Below are 19,519 nucleotides of genomic sequence, written 5' to 3' on the forward strand. Positions count from 1 at the left end.
GCCACCGCTGTATTTTCAGATTATTTTCAATATTTGCTTGACAGTATCACAGTTTTATGTCATGATTATTTTCTGACTGCTGCTGATAAACACTGACCGACTCTGCAGCATTGGGGGATTTGGATCTTTGAGCGTGGCCGAGTGACTACATGAGAGCCTGACTAGCAGCTGCTGATGTCACTCACACACACACACACACACACACACACACACACACACACACACACACACACACACACACTGAGCGAGTGGTCAGTGTTGAGCATGGCTCCCTCTGACCAAACAGGCCGAGTGTATTTAATGGAAGCTATGGGAGAATAAATTGCATTTTTTTTTAATTCTAAGGTCTGGAGGGCTCATTTTGGAGCCACCATGAAGACTTTCAGACCCATTTTAGTCTTGAACACCCTCTTTCTTTTAGTCTTGGTCACCTTGAGTAACGGGATACAGAGAGGTAAGTGGAACCTCCGTACGCCGAATGCTTTTAAAATGACTTTTACATGTAACTATTTAGAGACAAAGAAGGGTGCTGACATGTTGCTTTGACCCCTTTTACCTGTAACAAGTACACAACTCTAACAAAGGGAAATTACGTACAACAAACCCCGTTTCAATATGAGTTGGGAAATTGTGTTGGATGTAAATATAAACGGAATACAATGATTTGCAAATCCTTTTCAAGCCATATTCAGTTGCATATGCTACAAAGACAACATATTTGATGTTCAAACTGATAATAATCATTAACTTTACAATTTGACGCCAGCAACACGTGACAAAGAAGTTGGGAAAGGTGGCAATAAATACTGATAAAGTTGAGGAATGCTCATCAAACACTTATTTGGAACATCCCACAGGTGTGCAGGTTAATTGGGAACAGGTGGGTGCCATGATTGGGTATAAAAGCAGCTTGCATGAAATGCTAAGTAATTCACAAACAAGGATGGGGCGAGGGTCAACAATTTGCAAGCAAATTGTCGAACAGTTTTAGAACAACATTTCTCAACGAGCTATTGCAAGGGATTTAGGGATTTTACCATCTACGGTTCAGAGAATCTGGGGAAATCACTGCACGTAAGCGATGATATTACAGACGTTTGATCCCTAAGGCGGCACTGCATCAAAAACCGACATCGGTGTGTAAAGGATATCACCACATGGGCTCAGGAACACTTCATAAAACCACTGTCAGTAACTACAGTTGGTTGCTACATCTGTAAGTACAAGTTAAAACTCTGCTATGCTGGGCCTGAGCTCATCTAAGATGGACTGATGCAACGTGGGAAAGTGTTCTGTGGTCTGACGAGTCCACATTTCAAATTATATTTGGAAACTGCGGACGTGGTGTCCTTCGGAACAAAGAGGAAATTAACCATCCAGGTTGTTATAGGTGCAAAGTTCAAAAGCCAGCATCTGTGATGGTATGGGGGTGTATTAGTGCCCAAGGCATGGGTAACTTACACATCTGTGAAGGCACCATTAATGCTGAATGGTCCATACAGGTTTTGGACCAACATATGTTGTCATCCAAGCAACGTTATTATGGACGCCCCTGCTTATTTCAGCAAAACAATGCCAAGCCACGTGTTACAAAAGCGTGGCTTTGTAGTAAAAGAGTGCGGGTACTTTCCTGGCCGGCCTGCAGTCCAGACATGTCTCCCATCGAAAATGTGTGGCGCATAATGAAGCGTAAAAGACCTCGAACTGTAGAACAACTTAAGCTGTACATCAAGCAAGAATGGTAAAGAATTCCACTTTCAAAGCTTCAAAAATTAGTTTCCTCAGTTCCCAAACGTTTATTGAGTGTTGTTAAAAAAAAAAAGCTGATGTAACACAGTGGTGAACATGCCCTTTCCCAACTACTTTGGCACGTGTTGCAGCCATGAAATTCTAAATTAATTATTATTTGCAAAAATAAATAAAGTTTATGAGTTTGAACATCAAATATCTTGTCTTTGTAGTGCATTCAACTGAATATGGGTTGAAAAGGATTTGCAAATCATTGTTTTCCGTTTATATTTACATCTAACACAATTTCCCAACTCATATGGAAAGGGGGTTTGTAGAAGTACTATGTTTTCCCACCAGTTTTGTGGTATAAAGGCACTACGGCATATAGCGTGTGTAGACCATGTAACCCTGAGATCACCCTTACCTTCACCACAAGGACAAGAGAGGTGTTTATGGACCGACACAGTCTGATGAAGTCATAAAAACATGAGAGGTAGAAGATTGTTCGGGTTCCGTTACATACCACAACTTACCAGTTCTTAAGTCCGGTGCTGCGTTCGAGAGACATCCGTAGGAAAAGGACAATCAGAAGTGTGAGCACTAGAACGGGGTGTAGTACGCACAAAAGGGGCCAATTTTTTTAATGTATTTTTATTTTCTACTCGTCTTAATCTTTTGGTATGTGTTTTTCACTTTTCCCAACTTATCTTTCAACACCTAAGCAGGGACGAGGGTTGCAAATCAGCCTGTGGCTAGAAGTCTTATGGACTGTACTTTGACGTGGGTTACCAACAGGTAGCAATGTTTCATCGTACTGTCCCTGTCAAATAAATACCAACAATAAATTTAAAAAAATAATATTTTGTTTTATTCAGTGTTTTTCTACCTTTTTTGAGCAAAGGCACATTTTTTGCGTTGAAAAAATGCAGAGGCACACCACCAGCAGAAATCATTCAAAACGAAACTCTGTCACAATTGTTGACTATGAATTTAAAGTATAACGAATCATGCATCACTTTAGCTCTTGTCTCAAAGTAGGTGTACTGTCACCACCTATCACATCAATCAATCAATCAATGTTTTTTTATATAGCCCTAAATCACAAATGTCTCAAAGGACTGTACAAATCATTACGACTACGACATCCTCGGAAGAACCCACATAAGGGCAAGGAAAACTCACACCCAGTGGGACGCCAGTGACAATGATGACTATGAAAACCTTGGAGAGGACCTCAAATGTGGGCAACCCCCCGCTCTAGGGGACCGAAAGCAATGGATGTTGAGCGGGTCTAACATGATACTGTGAAAGTTCAATCCATAGTGGCTCCAACACAGCCGCGAGAGTTCAGTTCAAAGCGGATCCAAGACAGCAGCGAGAGTCCCGTCCACAGGAAACCATCCCAAGCGGAGGCGGATCAGCAGCGTAGAGATGTCCCCAAGCGATACACAGGCGAGCGGTCCATCCTGGGTCCCGACGAGCGGTCCATTCTGGGTCTCGACCCTGGACAGCCAGTACTTCATCCATGGCCATCGGACCGGACCCCCTCCACAAGGGAGGTGGGGACAGAGGAGAAAAAGAAAAGAAGCGGCAGATCAACTGGTCTAAAAAGGAGGTCTATTTAAAGGCTAGAGTATACAAATGAGTTTTAAGGTGAGACTTAAATGCTTCTACTGAGGTGGCATCTCGAACTGTTACCGGGAGGGCATTCCAGAGTACTGGAGCCCCAATAGAAAAACACGCTCTATAGCCCGCAGACTTTTTTTGGGCTTTAGGAATCACTAATAAGCCGGAGTCCTTTGAACGCAGATTTCTTGCCGGGACATATGGTACAATATAATCGGCAAGATAGGATGGAGCTAGACCGTGTAGTATTTTATACGTAAGTAGTAAAACCTTAAAGTCACATCTTAAGTGCACAGGAAGCCAGTGCAGGTGAGCCAGTACAGGCGTAATGTGATCAAACTTTCTTGTTCTTGTCAAAAGTCTAGCAGCCGCATTTTGTACCAACTGTAATCTTTTAATGCTAGATATGGGGAGACCCGAAAATAATACGTTACAGTAATCGAGACGAGACGTAACAAACGCATGGATAATGATCTCAGCGTCTTCAGTGGACAAAATGCAGCGAATTTTAGCGATATTACGGAGATGAAAGAAGGCCGTTTTAGTAACGCTTTTAATGTGTGACTCAAAGGAGAGAGTTGGGTCGAAGATAATACCCAGATTCTTTACCGAGTCACCTTGTTTCATTATTTGGTTGTCAAATGTTACAGTTGTATTATTAAATAGAGGTCGGTGTCTAGCAGGACCGATAATCAGCATTTTTGTTTTTTTTTGGCGTTAAGTTGCAAAACATCACACTTTGACTTATTTTCACTATTTTGCTGTTTTCTTGTGTGTAGTCTTTTACGTTTGTACTTCTTGTCTTGCGCTCCTATTTTGGTGGCTTTTTCTCTTTTTTTTGGTATTTTCTTGTATCAGTTTCATATCTTCCTTTTGAGCGATATTTCCCGGATCTATCGTATTTTTCGGAGTATAAATCGCTCCGGAATATAAGTCGCACCTGCCGAAAATGCATAATAAATAAGAAAAAAAACATATATAAGTCGCATTTTTGGGGGAAATTTCTTTGATAAAACCCAACACTAAGAACAGACATTTGAAAGACAATTTAAAATAAATAAAGAATAGTGAACAACAGGCTGAATAATTGTACGTTGTATGACGCATAAATAACCAACTGAGAAGGTGCCTGGTATGTTAGCGTAACATATTATGGTAAGTGTCACGGTTATTTCTTGACGAACCCCAAGATACAGAGAGGCAGGAATGGAGTGAGGAAACATGATTTTAATATAAATACTAAGACAAAACCAAACAAAGGGGTTCAAACCGAAAGCGCGCACGTGGGCGGATAAAAAACAAAAGGCCTTTAGCATAGAAGCTAACAAGAAACAAAAAGGAACTTTAGCATGGAAGCTAGAGGATAACAAACAGAAAAACTGGAAATAGCTATGGCTAACAAAAACAGCTTACCGCTACGACGACCAGGACAAGATGTAGCACGACAGGTAATAGCTGAAATCAAAACAACACGACAAGAACGACATGTGGCAACGACAATACAAATGACAATACAAGGATCCAGCCACTGACACAAGACAAACGAAGTACAAATACTGATTGGCAACGGGTGTGGCCAGATGCCATTCAGTCGCAACTGAAGGAGAACACAGCACTCAGGGAACAAGACAGGAAGCTGACAAAATAAGAGCATTTGGCAGGAACTAAGGACAAGAAATATTAAACACAGGAAACAGACAAATGCAGTGGAAAAAACTAAAACATAGACAAACTGTCAGGGGCAAGCCTGACAGTAAGAGTCATTCAAACAACTATAACATATAGAAAATGCTATACCTTTACCAAACAATATGTCACTCCTAATAGCTAAATCCCATGAAATCTTATACGTCTAGTCCAGGGGTGCCCATTACGTCGATCGCGAGCTACCAGTCGACCGCGGGGGGTGTGTCAGTCGATCTCCAGCCAGGCTTTTAAAAAAAATAGACCTAAAAATTAGTGATCATCAATCTTCACCAAGACGTCACTTAAATGACATTCACGGTACCGGAGGGTCTTGTGAGATGACGCTGGCTGCTGCAAGATCATTATTATGAAAATATGACCGAGAGGAAGGCGAGAAACTCTCGCGCCGTACCTTCCGTCAAAACTCTAAAGGCCGACTGCACATTTCCTATCTTCACAATAAAAGCCCTGCTTCATGCTGCTTGCGCTAACTAAATACAGAGTCTCGGAAAACTGGCGTGCACAAGCGATCCCTCAGAAAGCTGGCGTGCACATCACTTGTGCACGCCAGCTTTCCGAGACTCTTATTTTGTTAGCGCAGGCAGCATGAAGCAGGGCCTTTATTGTGAAGATAGGAAATGTGCAGTCGGCCTTTAGAGTTTTGACGGATGGGACGGCGCGAAAGTCTGTTGAAATAAAAAGTGTTTCTCGCCTTCATTTTTTCATAATAATGAACTGGCAGCAGCCAGCGTCATCTCACAAGACCCTCGGGTGCCGTGAATGTCAATCAAGCAAGCTACGGAATTTGCCGCCAATGTTTTTCTTGTAAAGAGTATGGAAGCTGGATGAATTAGATGCCAAAAACCAACCACTTTCATGTGGTATTGTACAGAAAGGACAACTTTTTTTCTCCTCCATTTGAAAATGTGGGCGTTATCATCATTACTGTCTGATTCCAATCAATGCAAGTCATCAGAATCAGGTAATATACCAACTTATATTCTTGTCTTTGTGAAAGAAAGACATCTATATGTGTTACACATGCTTGTATTATCATTAAACACATTTAACTTATTTACAAAAATGTCTCTTTCATAAATACATAAATATAAATGATATATATAAATGAGGTAGATCCCCTTGAGTTGGTCATTTGAAAAGTAGCTCGCCTGCAGAAAAAGTGTGGGCACCCCTGGTCTAGTCTCTTACGTGAATAATGTTATTTGATATTTTACGGTAATGTGTTAATAATTTCACAACAGAAAATAACATTCAAACAATACAAAAAAATTTGCTTTCTGACTGCATAAATGCCAGTAATTGTTCCAATGCAGACTAAAGCCAGATGTTGTGTTTCTGTCTTTTTGATTCCTATCATATGAGTATAATATTGTGCCCTTTTTCAGCAAGAAACCATGACTTCTGTTTTGCATTTGCACTCAATCTAAAACATGGACACATTACTGAGTTTTTGGTTGAATCGTCCGCAATTACATGGAGTTGTGTACTATCCGGAAAGTTCTGCAAAAGTCATGATGTTTCTTTGCAAGACGCTGGTAATTGTGAGCGCTGGCTCGCTTTGCCGTAGTTTTGCGGCGAGACAAAGAAACCGGCCTTGTTTTTATTTGTTCTTCTCTGAACAGCGTTGGCTTCATTTGCTGTTTCATTTGAAAAGATTGCGTGCAAACATGTGCGCCGAGTTTCTTGCCGCTTTGAATTTGTATTTCCTGACACGATGCTAATCCTTTGCATGTTTGTGAGAAATGAGCAAGCGGTACTCATGGCTGACATCTGTTCTTCCGCCGAAAGAACAACAAATCTACTTTGTGCTGCATGAAAGCATCAAAGAGATGGGAACACAATTACAGCTAATAATGGGAAAAAAGGTATGGAAAAATCCCAGAGGCATAAAGTGCAAATTACCAAAACCAAAAAGAAAACAACAAAGTAGAGAATAATCTATATATATATATATATATGTATTACACAAAAAAATAACATGCCAGATACCGATTGAAAAAATAAGTGTAACATGATGGAAATATTAAAGGAGTCGTATGTAATAATTTCATGTCAAGTCATCATTAATGGCCCTGATATGTCAAAAGGCATTAAAAAATCATCTTCTTTTCCAATACCTCTAAAACTGATAACAATAGTAGGATTTGCTCATTTCAAAATTAGATTTACAGCCCTGAAATATTGTTATATTTAGGGTTAGGGTTGAGGTTAGGGTTAGTGTTAGAAATCGAAAGTTCGGGTTAGGTTGCCAGTATACACCGCCATCTTGGTCTGGCTACTGCCACTGGTAAAGTTACTAAACATGTCAGACCTTAGTCTATCCAAATCAGGGGTCACCAATGTGGTGCCCGCGTAAGGACCAGATGAGTCGCCCGCTGGTCTGTTCTAAAAATAGCTCAAATAGCAGCACTTACCAGTGAGGTGCCTCTATTTTTTAAATGTTATTTATTTACAAGCAAGCTGGTCTCGCGTTGCTTGACATTTTTAATTCTAAGAGAGACAAAACTCAAATAAAATATGAAAATCCAAGAAAACATTTCAAAGACTTGGTCTTCACTTGTTTAAATAAATTAATTAATTTTTTTACTTTTCTTCCTATAAATTTCAGAAAGACAATTTTAGAGAAAAAATACAACCTTAAAAATGATTTTAGGATTTTTAAACACATAAACCTTTTTACCTTTTAAATTCCTTCCTCTTCTTTCCAGACAATTTAAATCAATGTTCAAGTATTTTTTTTTTATTGTAAAGAATAATAAATAATTTTTTATTTAATTCTTCATTTTAGCTTCTGTTTTTTCGACAAAGAATATTTGTGAAATATTGTGAAATTCCTTCAAACTTATTATGATTAAATTAAAAAAAAACTATTCTGGCATATCTGGATAATCTGTAGAATCAAATTTAAATCTTATTTCAAAATCTTTTGAATTTCTTTTGAAATTTGTGTTCTGGAAAATCTGGAAGAAATAATGATTTGTCCTTGTTAGAAATATAGTTTAGTCCAATTTGTTATATATTCTAACAAAGTGCAGATTGGATTTTAACCTATTTAAAACATGTCTTGCAACAAGCAAGATGGTATATATATATATATATATATATATATATATATATATATATATATATATATATATATATATATATATATATTAGGGCTGGGCAACGATTAAAATTTTTAATCGAAGTTAATCGCACTTTTTCTCCGATTAATCGCGATTAACTGCATTGTATACGCAAAGCCCAATAATGAATTCAAAAGTAGTGTGTAGTGCACCTTTATTGGAATATTCTCCCTCATGAACAAAAGCGCCAAAACATTTGTTGTGCAAACACAATTTAAATTAGTCCTTGTTAAACAGTAGCAGTTAAATAGTATATTTTATGAAAATCAACTCAAAACATGTAAATACAAACATTTAAGCTTATTGCCACTGCCAGGGTATTTAAGTTATCCTGTTTGTTATGGAAAATAAATATAATCTACATACAAATCTCTGAGCCACAATCATAACATCTGAACAGGGAATTTCTGAGGTAACAGCAGAAACATTTTTTTTTTATCAGGGATCTTATGTTTAAAAAACCTATATTATAGGTAGTGGGCTGTTTTAGGCAATTTTTGATCAAATTATCCGTAGTAGCAATATTAATAATGTTGTGTTTATTATGCGTAGTGTACTTAAAATAATTATGACCATATCTAGGAATTGATATGATGGGAATTTTCCGATTGTTTGCTTGGTGCTTTGATAAACTGAAGGCATCATATACATGGTACTATATTGTGATGTTATGAGCCAGGGAATAAAAGAACTACCCTACCCAGCATGCAACAGGAGTGACGAGCATGCGCGGTAGCCCGGTATAGGTTGTGTGTCGCCATGACGGCAACTTTTATGTTGTGATATGCACGCTCTGAAAGTAAACGTTAAGCACTCAGCCAACACTCCTCGTCTGCATGATTGATAAATAGACAGACAACACATATACTCCGCTGCTTCACAAGCCGCTGGATGTAGCCGGCAAAGTATTCCCATGCTAGCTAGCCGGTCTAGCAAGCACGCGTCATTCAGTCCAAAACGGCCCGATCTATCCACATTCAGAATTGTCTGGCGGTCGTAAGAGATCCCGGAGTGACCACGCTGTAAGCCAGCCATGAAATTTGCAGGATTGTCCGGTATTTTTGACAAATGTTCCATCTTTACCAAGAGCCCCTCCACGCCGAAGCCCGTCCGGGCGCCGCCATCTTTATAAGAAAAGGCGTTAACAAAATAAAAGCATGTAAACAACATACGCAAATGCGCGATAAAATAATTGTCGGCGTTAATAGATTGATGAGTTAACTCGTAATTAACGCATTAATTTGCCCACCCCTAATATATATATATATATATATATATATAAATATATATAAAATATATATATAAAAAAAATCTCCTGATGATTGAGGGAACCCCTCATGAAACAGATCTGTAGAGATGAAGTAGTCTTGTGATTTTTTCCCACACCTACATATTGCGCTCTACCACGGTATCGAGCAATATTCTCTGGATAATCCAATCAAGACATATATATATATATATATATATATATATATATATATATATATATATATATATATATATATATATATATATATATATATATATATATATATATATATATATATATATATATATATATATATATATATATATATATATATATATATATATATATTGGTGCAAATGTTATTTGGTTTGGTTTGGACTAAGAGAACAATTAAAGGCTCAGGAATTGTGTAGTTGATTTTCCTATTAGAGCATAAACTAATCGTTTACTATAGTAAACATTTTGACAATTGTTCACATATAAAAAAAATATATAACTGCCTTGTTTTTAATTATCCGTAAGCTATGATCATTAAGTATAGTGAAGAGGTTCTTTTGGGCTCCTGATTATAAACAAGGTTTGTTCATTAACTTATCAGATCCAATTTTTTCGTTCAGGCTTTTATACACAAGCCTTGTTTATATAATCATAAAAAAACATGAAGAAATTAAGCAATCTTGAAAAAATAAGTTTTTAAATTGAACTTCTCAAGTAAATGATCTTTCATTGATAGTAGCTGAGATAGATTCCAACACCACCCGCGACCTTGAAAGGGATACGTGGTTGAAAATGGATGGAAGTTATTCAATTTTTTTTAGACGTTCCTGTATGTAAAGATGTGCTATAATTTCTCTCTCACCTAATAATTACTGGAAAATTACAAAATCTTATTTTGGATAAATAACAACATGGAATGGATACATGGTATCGAACAAAAATTGCCTTGTGGAAAACATCCCTCTTGGTGGCAGTGTTGGAGAAGTTAACAACTCACTTTTAACCGATTTTAAATGTTTCCTTTCTAGCGCCTCGTATTATTACATTATTGGAGACAGTGGACGTGCTGCTGGATCACAACGCAACCTTCATCTGTGAGGTAGAATCCCAACCCTCTGCAGACATCACATGGACCAAGAATAACCAACAAATCATGTAAGTCATCCTCCGGTCTAAAGCCTCGACATCAGGGCTGGCCAAAGTGCGGCCTGAGGGCAGTTTTCAGCATCATTGGCATGATTAAGGAATAAAACCCCTTATAAATTAGTTATGTTTTTTAGATATTACACTAGTTTGCTTTGTCATCCATAATACAAAGCAAAGAGGTTTTGTTCAGACCATACTTGCCAATTAATGTATATATATATACACATCAATCAATCAATCAATTATTGATATAGCCCCAAATCACAAATGTCTCAAAGGACTGCACAAATCATTACGACTACGACATCCTCGGAAGAACCCACAAAAGGGCAAGGAAAACTCACACCCAGTGGGCAGGGAGAATTCACATCCAGTGGGACGCCAGTGACAATGCTGACTATGAGAAACCTTGGAGAGGACCTCAAATGTGGGCAACACCCCCCCCTCTAGGGGACCGAAAGCAATGGATGTCGAGCGGGTCTAACATGATACTGTGAAAGTTCAATCCATAGTGGGTCCAACACAGCCGCGAGAGTTCAGTTCAAGCGGATCCAAGACAGCAGCGAGAGTCCCGTCCACAGGAAACCATCTCAAGCGGAGGCGGATCAGCAGCGTAGAGATGTCCCCAACCGATACACAGGCGAGCGGTCCATCCCGGGTCCCGACGAGCGGTCCATCCTGTGTCTCGACTTTGGACAGCCAGTACTTCATCCATGGTAATCGGACCGGACCCCATATATATATATATATATATATATATATATATATATATGTATGAAATACTTCACTTTCAGTGAATTCTAGCCATTTATCTATATAAATAAAATAAATAGTTGAATTTCAGACGGCACCTATCAAATATACAGTAATAAAAACACAGTTGTTCTACTAACTGTACTGTGCTTGCTGGGTACTAAAAAACAACAACAACACTTACCTTTCACTATTTGAGTAGCGTCACTTACGAGTTTCCAGAAGATGGCGCCAGTATGTGCTTTACCCTGCCGTCTCTCGCTGTCAGCTGTGTTCGTTCGTCTCCTCTCCCCCGCCACCTGCGGGCCGTGTGTCGGACCGGACCTGGATTAGCTGCGCCCCAGGTTCGGTCTTGTGAACGCAAGATCTTTGACAAACAAAACCGTTTTTCCTGAAGGATTTCTTCAGGACTTGACTTCCTCTGTGTGACGGAAACATAGCTGAGAGCCGGTGAGTCCGCCCCTCTTAATGAACTTCTGCCTCCGGAGTGTTCCTACTTTAATTCTCCGCGGTCGTCCGGTCGAAAAGGAGGAGGATTAGCAGTCGTTTTTAAAAATGACTTTAAATGCCGTCAGGTCCGCCTGCAATCCTCCTTTTTAAAGCTTCGAACTGTGCATGTTTGAGCTGGAGGGGGCGTGGCTTCCACCTCCAGCTGAATTTCGGGACATTTTCGAGAAAAAATTTCTTCCGGGAGGTTTTCGGGAGAGGCGCTGAATTTTGGGAGTCTCCCGGAAAATCCTGGAGGGTTGGCAAGTATGGTTCAGACAGCTTAGCATATAATGACCTACATCGTATTGATTTTAAAACAAAGTGACCACTGCATCTTTAAAATTTTCTGTAGGCAGCCCTAAGTTAAAAAACAAAAAATGGAGACGCATGATCTGCATAATCTTTACTAGCCTACCTTCCTGATCTGCATAATGTTTACTAGCCTACCTTTACCATATTTTTCGGACCACAGGGCGCACCAGATTATAAGGCGCAGTGCCGATGATTGGGTCTAGTCAGGTCTATTTTCATACAAAAAGCTCACCGGATTTTAAGTAAAAGACTTCCTTGTAGTCAACATCAGTGGTCCCCAACCTTTTTGTATCCGCGGACCGGTCAACGCTTAATATTTTGTCCCGCGGCCCGGGGGTAGGGGGTGTCCTTTTTTTTTCTTTTTTTCTTCTTTGGCATGAAAAAGGGACGTTTTTGTCATGAAAAAGGGAGTTTTTTGTGGTTGGTGCACTATTTGTAAGTGTATATTGTGTTTTTTATGTTTGATTTAATAAAAAAAAAAAAAAAAAAAAAAAAAAATATATATATATATATATATAAAAAATTTCTTCTGCGGCCCGGTACCAATCGGGCCACGGCCCGGTACCAGTCGGGCCACGGCCCGGTGGTTGGGGACCACTGGTCTACATAACATGTAATGGTGTTTTTTTGCTCAAAATGTTGCATAGATCAATCAATCAATCAATCAATCAATCAATCAATCAATCAATCAATCAATGTTTATTTATATAGCCCTAAATCACAAATGTCTCAAAGGACTGCACAAATCATTACGACTACGACATCCTCGGAAGAACCCACAAAAGGGCAAGGAAAACTCACACCCAGTGGGCAAGGAGAATTCACACCCAGTGGGACGCCAGTGACAATGCTGACTATGAGAAACCTTGGAGAGGACCTCAAATGTGGGCAACCCCCCCCCTCTAGGGGACCGAAAGCAATGGATGTCAAGCGGGTCTAACATGATACTGTGAAAGTTCAATCCATAGATGATGTTTTACAGATCACTAGTGCGACAACGCGACTGTGAAAAACCGTCCAATCGGAACTCTCTAATAACTAAAGTTCCGTGGGCGAATTATGTAAACCTAGTACAGTTTTAGCCCTTTGATAGCTAGTCTACTGACTGATATAAGTAAGAACTTCACACGACTTTATATTAGAAATGCCAACAACAAAAGAAGAAGCTTGTTGACTACGGCAGTGGTTCTCAACCTTTTTTCAGTGATGTACCCCCTGTGAACATTTTTTAAATTCAAGTACCCCCTAATCAGAGCAAAGCATTTTCGGTCGGAAAAAAAAGAGATAAAGAAGTAAAATACAGCACTATGTCATCAGTTTCTGATTCATTAAATTGTATAACAGTGCAAAATGTTGCTCATTTGTAGTGGTCTTTCTTGACCTATTTGGAAAAAAAGATATAAAAATAACTAAAAACTTGTTGAAAAATAAACAAGTGATTCCATCCATCATCCATCATCTTCCGCTTATCCGAGGTCGGGTCGCGGGGGCAACAGCCTAAGCAGGGAAACCCAGACTTCCCTCTCCCCAGCCACTTCGTCTAGCTCTTCCCGGGGGATCCCGAGGCGTTCCCAGGCCAGCCGGGAGACATAGTCTTCCCAACGTGTCCTGGGTCTTCCCCGTGGCCTCCTACCGGTTGGACGTGCCCTAAACACCTCCCTAGGGAGGCGTTCGGGTGGCATCCTGACCAGATGCCCGAACCACCTCATCTGGCTCCTCTCGATGTGGAGGAGCAGCGGCTTTACTTTGAGTTCCTCCCGGATGGCAGAGCTTCTCACCCTATCTCTAAGGGAGAGCCCCGCCACCCGGCGGAGGAAACTCATTTCGGCCGCTTGTACCCGTGATCTTATCCTTTCGGTCATGACCCAAAGCTCATGACCATAGGTGAGGATGGGAACGTAGATCGACCGGTAAATTGAGAGCTTTGCCTTCCGGCTCAGCTCCTTCTTCACCACAACGGATCGGTACAACGTCCGCATTACTGAGGACGCCGCACCGATCCGCCTGTCGATCTCACGATCCACTCTTCCCTCACTCGTGAACAAGACTCCTAGGTACTTGAACTCCTCCACTTGGGGCAGGGTCTCCTCCCCAACCCGGAGATGGCACTCCACCCTTTTCCGGGCGAGAACCATGGACTCGGATTTGGAGGTGCTGATTCTCATTCCGGTCGCTTCACACTCGGCTGCGAACCGATCCAGCGAGAGCTGAAGATCCCGGTCAGATGAAGCCATCAGGACCACATCATCTGCAAAAAGCAGAGACCTAATCCTGCGGTTACCAAACCGGAACCCCTCAACGCCTTGACTGCGCCTAGAAATTCTGTCCATAAAAGTTATGAACAGAATCGGTGACAAAGGACAGCCTTGGCGGAGTCCAACCCTCACTGGAAATGTGTTCGACTTACTGCCGGCAATGCGAACCAAGCTCTGGCACTCATCGTACAGGGAACGGACCGCCACAATAAGACAGTCCGATACCCCATACTCTCTGAGCACTCCCCACAGGACTTCCCGAGGGACACGGTCGAATGCCTTCTCCAAGTCCACAAAGCACATGTAGACTGGTTGGGCAAACTCCCATGCACCCTCAAGAACCCTGCCGAGAGTATAGAGCTGGTCCACAGTTCCACGACCAGGACGAAAACCACACTGTTCCTCCTGAATCCGAGGTTCGACTATCCGACGTAGCCTCCTCTCCAGTACACCTGAATAAACCTTACCGGGAAGGCTGAGGAGTGTGATCCCACGATAGTTGGAACACACCCTCCGGTCCCCCTTCTTAAAGAGAGGAACCACCACCCCGGTCTGCCAATCCAGAGGTACCGCCCCCGATGTCCACGCGATGCTGCAAAGTCTTGTCAACCAAGACAGCCCCACAGCATCCAGAGCCTTAAGGAACTCCGGGCGGATCTCGTCCACCCCTGGGGCCTTGCCACCGAGGAGCTTTTTAACTACCTCAGCGACCTCAGCCCCAGAAATAGGAGAGTCCACCACAGATTCCCCAGGCACTGCTTCCTCATAGGAAGACGTGTTGGTGGGATTGAGGAGGTCTTCGAAGTATTCCTTCCACCTATCCACAACATCCGCAGTCGAGGTCAGCAGAACACCATCCGCACCATACACGGTGTTGATAGTGCACTGCTTCCCCTTCCTGAGGCGGCGGACGGTGGTCCAGAATCGCTTCGAAGCCGTCCGGAAGTCGTTTTCCATGGCTTCCCCGAACTCTTCCCATGTCCGAGTTTTTGCCTCCGCGACCGCTGAAGCTGCACACCGCTTGGCCTGTCGGTACCTGTCCACTGCCTCCGGAGTCCTATGAGCCAAAAGGACCCGATAGGACTCCTTCTTCAGCTTGACGGCATCCCTCACCGCTGGTGTCCACCAAGGGGTTTTAGGATTGCCGCCCCGACAGGCACCAACTACCTTGCGGCCACAGCTCCGATCTGCCGCCTCGACAATAGAGGTGCGGAACATGGTCCACTCGGACTCAATGTCCAGCACCTCCCTCGTGACATGTTCAAAGTTCTTCCGGAGGTGGGAATTGAAACTTTGTCTGACAGGAGACTCTGCCAGACGTTCCCAGCAGACCCTCACAATGCGTTTGGGCCTCCCAGGTCTGTCCGGCATCCTCCCCCACCATCGCAGCCAACTCACCACCAGGTGGTGATCGGTAGAAAGCTCCGCCCCTCTCTTCACCCGAGTGTCCAAAACATGAGGCCGCAAATCCGATGACACAACTACAAAGTCGATCATGGAACAAGTGATTCAATTATAAATAAATATTTCTACACATATAAGTAATCATCAACTTAAAGTGCCCTCTTTGGGGATTGTAATAGAGATCCATCTGGATTCATCAACTTCATTCGAAACATTTCTTCACAAAAAAAGAATATTTTAAACATAAACAATATTTATGAGACATGTCCACAAAAAATCTAGCTGTCAACACTAAATTTTGCATTGTTGCATTTCTTTTCACGGTTTATGAACTTACATTCATAGTTTGTTGAAGTTTTGTTCAATAAATATATTTATAAAGGATTTTTGAATTGTTGCTATTTTTAGAATATTTAAAAAAAAATTCACGTACCCCTTGGCATACCTTCAAGTACCCCCAGGGGTACGCGTACCCCCTTTTGAGATACAAAGGACTACGGGGTCGACACGGACTATAAAGGCAGACTTGCGCGCATTTTCACGACTTATGCAGATCCCAAATACACATCAGCGGGTACCAGAAGGTAATTTGTGAAAAAAAAACGCTAGATAATGCCTGCTTATGGGTACCATTTTTCAGTCCTTATACACACACCATAGTAATACCTGTTTCTCTTACTACGGTAGCCGTAATGTTCCGACAATCCATCAAGCGGTGCGGCTTCAAAGTCGTACTAAAACATTTTGACAGATTTTGAGTGCCCTGTGTAATCTTTTGTATCAGAGGTCGGGAACCTTTTTGGCTGAGAGAGCCAAAAAGCCAAATATTTTAAAATGTATTTACGTAAGAGCCATATACTTTTTTTTTTTAACACTGAATACAACTAAAAGTGTGCATTTTTTAGTAAGACCAACATTTCTAGAGTATAAGAGGTCTCTTATTCTTTGTAATAACATTGTTATTCTGAAGCTAACTGTGGAGGGGCCGTGGCCTGCGGGCCTGCAGCGATGCGGCGTGTGCCATGACCGGCCTCTAAATCAACGACAGGTGCTCAGACGGCCCACCTGGGCCTTTTTATCTAATCCCCTGTCACTCTGTTATAAGCAGCAGCCAGGAGGAGAGACGGAGAAAGAACTAAAAAGGGAAAAATACAATTGCTGGAAAGCAACTGAGAGACTTATTGAAAAATAAAACAATATTGTAACCCTGAAACAGTGAAGTGAATTGTGAAGTGAATTATATTTATATAGCGCTTTTCTCTAGTGACTCAAAGCGCTTTACATAGTGAAACCCAATATCTAAGTTACATTTAAACCAGTGTGGGTGGCACTGGGAGCAGGTGGTTAAAGTGTCTTGCCCAAGGACACAACGGCAGTGACTACGATGGCGGAAGCGGGAATCGAACCTGCAACGCTCAAGTTGCTGGCACGGCCACTCTACCAACCGAGCTATACTGCCCTCAGGTGGTCTGATGAACCCCCAGGAGGGCAAGCCCCACACTAACCAATAATAAATAAATAACTTCTTTCCATTAACGCAACTTCTTGAGCATAAAAAAGCATGAGAATGTTTTATATTTTAAACATTATTTTTAACACTGTGATTACAAGTGGAATTATTCATTACTTATCGTGTTAAGCTATGTCAGCTCGGATTTATCCGAGAGCCAGATGCAGTCATCAAAAGAGCCACATCTGGCTCGCGAGCCATAGGTTCCTAACCCCTGTTCTGTATTCTCAATGGAACATTTAAAGTGTTGGTGTTGTTTACTGGTGCCATATTGCAGTCTACACATATCTCTTATGTGTGACTGCCATCTACTGGTCATACTTATCATTACAACATGTGCCAAATAACATGGGTTCGAGGTCGGTAAGCACAACCAGAATTATTCCGTACATTAGGCGCACCGGGTTATAAGGCGCACTGTCGATTTTTGAGAAAATGAAAGGATTTTAAGTGCGCCTTATAGTCCGAAAAATACGGTAGGCAAATCATCAATGAGAGAGAGAATGCTGAAGCTTCTAATTGTCTTTTTCCTATCTCACTAGGTACTACGACCCTCGTTACGTTACCAAGGAGCAGGGACAGATGCTGGTCATCCCCCATGTCAGAGAGACGGACAACGGGGAGTACTGCTGCCTGGCCAGTAACGGCATTGGAGAGCCAGCCCAGAGCTGTGGAGCCCTGCAGCTAAAAATGAGTACGTCTGCTTGGCATCAAACTAATTGTCCAGTTGATACATGCTCAGTAGCACTTAAACAAACACCCAAATCCCGGTCTTAACTCTTGTCCTTCCCTGTACCAGAGCCGCAGATCAAGCGACATCCAACGAATGTAACTCTTCTGGTGGAGTCCAAAGCCGTGTTGCCGTGTGTTACTCTTGGAAACCCTAAACCCGATGTCACTTGGCTCAAAGACGACCAGCTCATTAAGGTAAAGATGAATAACCTCTGTCAGGGTTTTGTCCAGGACGTCGGGATGAAAGGAATTGTAAGAAAGCGTCAAACATGTTGCAGGTCAGCGAGCGAGTCAACATTCTTGACTATGGGGCGTTGAAGATCAACAACATTCAGAAGGAAGATGCAGGCCAGTATCGCTGCGTGGCCAGAAATAGCTTTGGCCTGGCCTTTTCCAAGCCCGTCACCATTGAAGTACAAGGTAAATATGGTTTCTTTGGCGATACGTAGACTAGAAATCCATGCTTGGTAGATGACCACAGTGTCAGTATCAACCAAAACGTTAACATTAGAAGGTTTGTCTAAACTTTTCAGTGTGCATGCATAAGTACTGGAACATTTAACAACAAAACAACCAGGTTCCAATAATAAGGTCAGCAACTGTGTGCCTGAATGTATTAAAAATGTCCTAGCTGACAATATTTTGAATATTTTTTTCATTTTTCGCACATTCCTAAAACTGTTCTCACATTTAGCCCATTTTCTTCACAATTGAGTAAGAAATTACCAGCTACAAGGCGCACTTCGAATCCTTTCATTTTCTCAAAACTTGACCGTTTTGCTTGTGCTATTTTATTTGTTACATGACGAAATGATAAGTGTGACCAGTAGATGGCAGTCATACATAAGATATAAGTGTAGACCGCAATATGACTCAAGTAAACCACACCAAAATTGTACATGTTCCATTGGAAGTATAGAACATTATACACAGTGCTCAAAAAAATCTATCAAAACATTTTAGTAGGACTTTGGTAAGCAATGAAGCCGCACCGCTTGATGGATTGTACTGTGCTTCAACATAAGAGTATTATTATGGTGTGTGAATAAGGTAATTGTGTTTCACACTATTATGCAAAAGCAACATTTCTTACCTACTGGTACCTGCTGATTTGTATTTGGGATCTGCGTAAATCCTGAAAAATTGCGCTCCGAAGCCTTTGTAGTCCTTTGCAGACACCATAGTCCAGTGGTCCCCAACCTTTTTGTATCCGCGGACCGGTCAACGCTTAATAATTTGTCGTTTTTGTCATGAAAAAAGGAGGTTTTTGCGGTTGGTGCACTAATTGTAAGTGTATATTGTGTTTTTTATGTTGATTTAAGTAAAAAAAAAATTAAATAAAAAATAATAATTATTATTATTATTTTTTTTTTTTTAATAAAAATGAATTAAAAATTCTTATTGGTACCGGGCCACAGCCCGGTGGTTGGGGACCACTGCCATAATCGATAAACTTCTTTTTCTCTATATTCTTGTTATGGGA

At 41.3% G+C, this 19,519-nt stretch overlaps 1 protein-coding gene across 1 annotated transcript in view; it reads left to right on the plus strand.

Annotated features, from left to right (window-relative positions):
• Positions 1-224: 224 nt before the first annotated feature.
• The window catches only part of musk (muscle, skeletal, receptor tyrosine kinase), an 86,282-nt gene continuing 66,987 nt past the window's right edge, over positions 225-19,519 (plus strand). Inside the window, exons 1-5 of the mRNA XM_061877014.1 lie at positions 225-454; positions 10,464-10,590; positions 17,847-17,998; positions 18,104-18,231; positions 18,315-18,456. Of these exons, the coding sequence (XP_061732998.1) occupies positions 373-454; positions 10,464-10,590; positions 17,847-17,998; positions 18,104-18,231; positions 18,315-18,456 (631 nt within the window). The 5' untranslated portion in view covers positions 225-372. The remainder of the gene's footprint in view (positions 455-10,463; positions 10,591-17,846; positions 17,999-18,103; positions 18,232-18,314; positions 18,457-19,519) is intronic.

This window comes from Nerophis ophidion, linkage group LG17 (assembly GCF_033978795.1).
Source record: "Nerophis ophidion isolate RoL-2023_Sa linkage group LG17, RoL_Noph_v1.0, whole genome shotgun sequence".
Lineage (NCBI taxonomy): Eukaryota > Metazoa > Chordata > Actinopteri > Syngnathiformes > Syngnathidae > Nerophis > Nerophis ophidion.